At 38.0% G+C, this 3,357-nt stretch overlaps 1 protein-coding gene across 1 annotated transcript; it reads right to left on the bottom strand.

The window, feature by feature from the left end:
* Positions 1-1,965: 1,965 nt before the first annotated feature.
* Positions 1,966-2,781, bottom strand: LOC140173682 (uncharacterized). The gene is made up of 3 exons (XM_072198195.1): positions 2,605-2,781; positions 2,263-2,334; positions 1,966-2,205 (listed from the first exon to the last, which is right to left on the bottom strand). Exons 1-3 carry the CDS (start codon positions 2,779-2,781, stop codon positions 1,966-1,968), a joined length of 489 nt encoding a protein of 162 aa, XP_072054296.1.
* Between the last annotated feature and the right edge of the window lie 576 nt (positions 2,782-3,357).

Raw genomic sequence — 3,357 nt, 5'->3', positions numbered from 1 at the left:
GAAACCATGTTATGGCCCACCGAAGTTGGTCAAACTAGTTTATACCCAAAAATACCAAACCTCAAGTTTTCCAAAATTCTCATTTCAAAATCCATTATTTCACAACCCAAAACAACATCACATGTCCCTAACCATATTCACACACTTCCCGTTCATGCCACAACATTCCCACATACAAATTTACCTAATCCATTCAACAATTTAAAACAATAATCACTAATCCTCAACAATTTATATAATTTAACTTATCGTATGGTCAACTAGCCTAAGTTTCACGTAATATTATACATTAACTATGAGAAACCAAAACCATACCTTGACCAATTCTGTCCTAAACTACAAAACACCACAAAGTCCTCTCCTCCACAAGCTCCAAGTCTCCAATTCCTCACCAAATGAATTCCAAGCTTTTGAGCCTCAAATGAAGCATCCAACATGCACTAATTTGATTCCAATTCGTAAAATTTAATTTAATAGCACACAATTTCACTATAATCAACATAGGATTACCAATTTTCAATAATTTACAAGGTTTAATGGTTCTTACTATACCCATGGTGCATTAAATGAAACCCATTGATTTTTCACTGCTAGAGTTCACCTAAACCATCAAAATCAGTCAAATCCTCAATACCAAAATCTAAAATTTTTGAAATTGAATAAAAGAAGGCTGGGTGTGAAATTTTCAATTCCTTACCACTTTGTTTGGATGGATTTGAAGAGAATTCTAAGATGAATGCATGGCTATTGACAGCTCGTCAATCGGAGTTGCGGATTGAGAGATGTGACAGATTGAATTATTAGGCAAGGGTTAGGGTTCTTATTTGCTCCCCTCACCCCAAGTTCAACGTGATTATCCAATTATGAAGGGAAGGGGTGGCTGATTTGAAGTTAGATATGTTGCGTCTTGGGCCTGGTTTGGGTTTGGTCAAACTAGTTTGGCCCGTTATCCCAATTTTAGGCCAAAATCTTTTAAAATTAGTGTCAAAATTTGTATTTTAAATATTTTTATTTCTCAAAACTATAAAATTTAATTTCCTAATTTATTTGAATAATATTTAATTTACTAGACAATTATTTATTAATTTCTCGGGGTTTACATCCTACGCACCTAATTTGGAATTTTGCCCCCAAAATTCAAATTTAGTTACCTGAAAATAGGTGCGAGTAGTCTTTCCTCATTTTTGATTCAAGATCCCAGGTGTGTTCTTTAACTCCAGCTCGACTCCACATAACTTTTATCAACGAGACTTCCTTTCCTCGGAGTTTCTTAATGCTGACATCATCAATTCGAACCGTAATCACTTGAAACGTCAGATTTTTTTTAGTTGAATCGATTCGGGTTCTAAGATATGAGTTGCGTCTAGAGTGTATTTCTGGAGTTGGGATACATGAAAGACGTCATGTAAGTTTGAAAGGTGTGGCGGTAAGACAACTTGATAGGCCATTGGTCCAATCTAGCTCAATACTAGGGTCCAATGTACTTAGGGTTTAGCTTTTTAGTTTTTATCGCCCAGCCGATACCTATGATTGGTGTAACCTTTAGAAATACAAAGTCGCATCTACCAAATTCCAATGGCTTCCACCGCCAATCCACCAAACTCTTCTGACGACTCTGTGTAGTGAGAATTCTAGCTCATATTTGCTTAATCTGCTCGGTTGTCTCAGCTACCAGGTCAAGACCCAAAATACTCGATTCACCTACTTCATACTAACAAAGGGGAGAGTGGCATTTCCTTCCATATAGCGATTTAAATTGAGCCATCCTAATGCTCGCATGATAGCTGTTGTGATACGCAAATTCCACCAACAGCATATATCGATCCCAGCTCCCTGGTTGATCCAATACACATGCTCTCAGCATATCCTCTAAGTTTTGAATTGTCCTTTCTGACTGTCTGTCCGTCTATGGGTGATAAGCAGTGCTTAAGATAATCGCGTCCCAAACGCCTTTTGAAAAGTGCCCTAGAATCTTGAAGTGAAGCCAGGATTTTTGTCAGAAACTAAGGCTGTAGGCACACCATATAGTCTCACAATCTCTTTGATATACAAACGGGCTAACTCCTTCAAGGTATAGTCCATCTGAAAAGGCAAGAAGTGAGTAGATTTTGTCAATCGATCCACAATTACCCATATTGCGTCAAATCCTGCCCTAGTCCTCGGTAATCCCGACACAAAGTCTATGGCGATATCTTCCAACTTCCACTACAGAATTTCCAAAGGTTGTAAGATTTCGGACAGTCTCTAGTGCTCAATCTTTACCTTCTGGAAGGTCAAATATTTTGAAACATGCAACGCCACATCATTCTTCATTTCCGGCCACCAGAACATTACCTTCAGGTCATGTTACATATTAGTACTCACTAGATGATTCAAAAAATTACTCCAGTGAGCTTTTGTTAACACATCTTGCCTTAAATCTCCTACATTCGGTACAGAGATCCTTCCCTTGTACCTCCAAACTCCTTCTCTGTCTTGAGTAACCTCTCTTTGTTTTCTCTGTTTAATTTCTTGCAGTATTTTCTGTAGCTTTTGATTATTCTGTTGAGCCTTCTGAATTTCAGCCTTGAAATCACGGGAGATATATAACTAATTCAAACACACCTTCCCAGCTACCTCTCTAAGGCCTAAGTTTAGGTCCTCAAACTCTTTCAGCAACTTTTCTTCTTTAAGCATCATCCAAGCAACATATAATGACTTCCGGTTCAAGGCATCTGCCACCAAATTCACTTTTCTTGGATGGTAACTCAGCTCGAAATTGTAGTCCTTTAGCAACTCCATCCATCTTTTCTCTGGCGTATTTTAAGCTCTTTCTGATCAAAGAGATATTTCAAACTCTTGTGGTCAGAGAAGACTTAAAACTTAACCCCATACAGGTAATGTCTCCACACTTTTAAGTCAAACACGAGCACAGCGGGTTCCAGGTCATAAGTCGGATAGTTTACTTTATGCGGTCTCAACTGTCGTGAAGCATACGCCAAAACATTTCGGTGTTGCATCAGCACACACCCCAGACCTTTCAACAAAGCATCACAATATACCTCAAAAGGCTCATTGGGTTAGGGTAACACAAGCATAGGCGCTGTAGTTAGGAAAGCAGCTCACTTGAACTGTTTAGGCCAAGATTGTGTTTCTTTTAGGCCCTCTTAATCATTGATGCTCAAAACATTGGATCCTTGCTCTTAACTTTTGGTTTAAAGAGCTATTGGCTTTTTGCTCTTGCCTTTTGGTTTTAAGAACTATTGGCTTTTTCTGTTTCTTTTCTTTCTGTTCCAATAATACTTCACTTTTATCATCATTCTTTCAAGAGCCAACGTTTTTAACTCTAACATCAAATATGAACATTTTATTCATGCA

This window comes from Arachis hypogaea, chromosome 6, assembly GCF_003086295.3.
Source record: "Arachis hypogaea cultivar Tifrunner chromosome 6, arahy.Tifrunner.gnm2.J5K5, whole genome shotgun sequence".
Taxonomy (NCBI): domain Eukaryota; kingdom Viridiplantae; phylum Streptophyta; class Magnoliopsida; order Fabales; family Fabaceae; genus Arachis; species Arachis hypogaea.
Note: the sequence above shows the minus strand (reverse complement) of the source record. Positions and strands in the feature narration are given on the sequence as shown.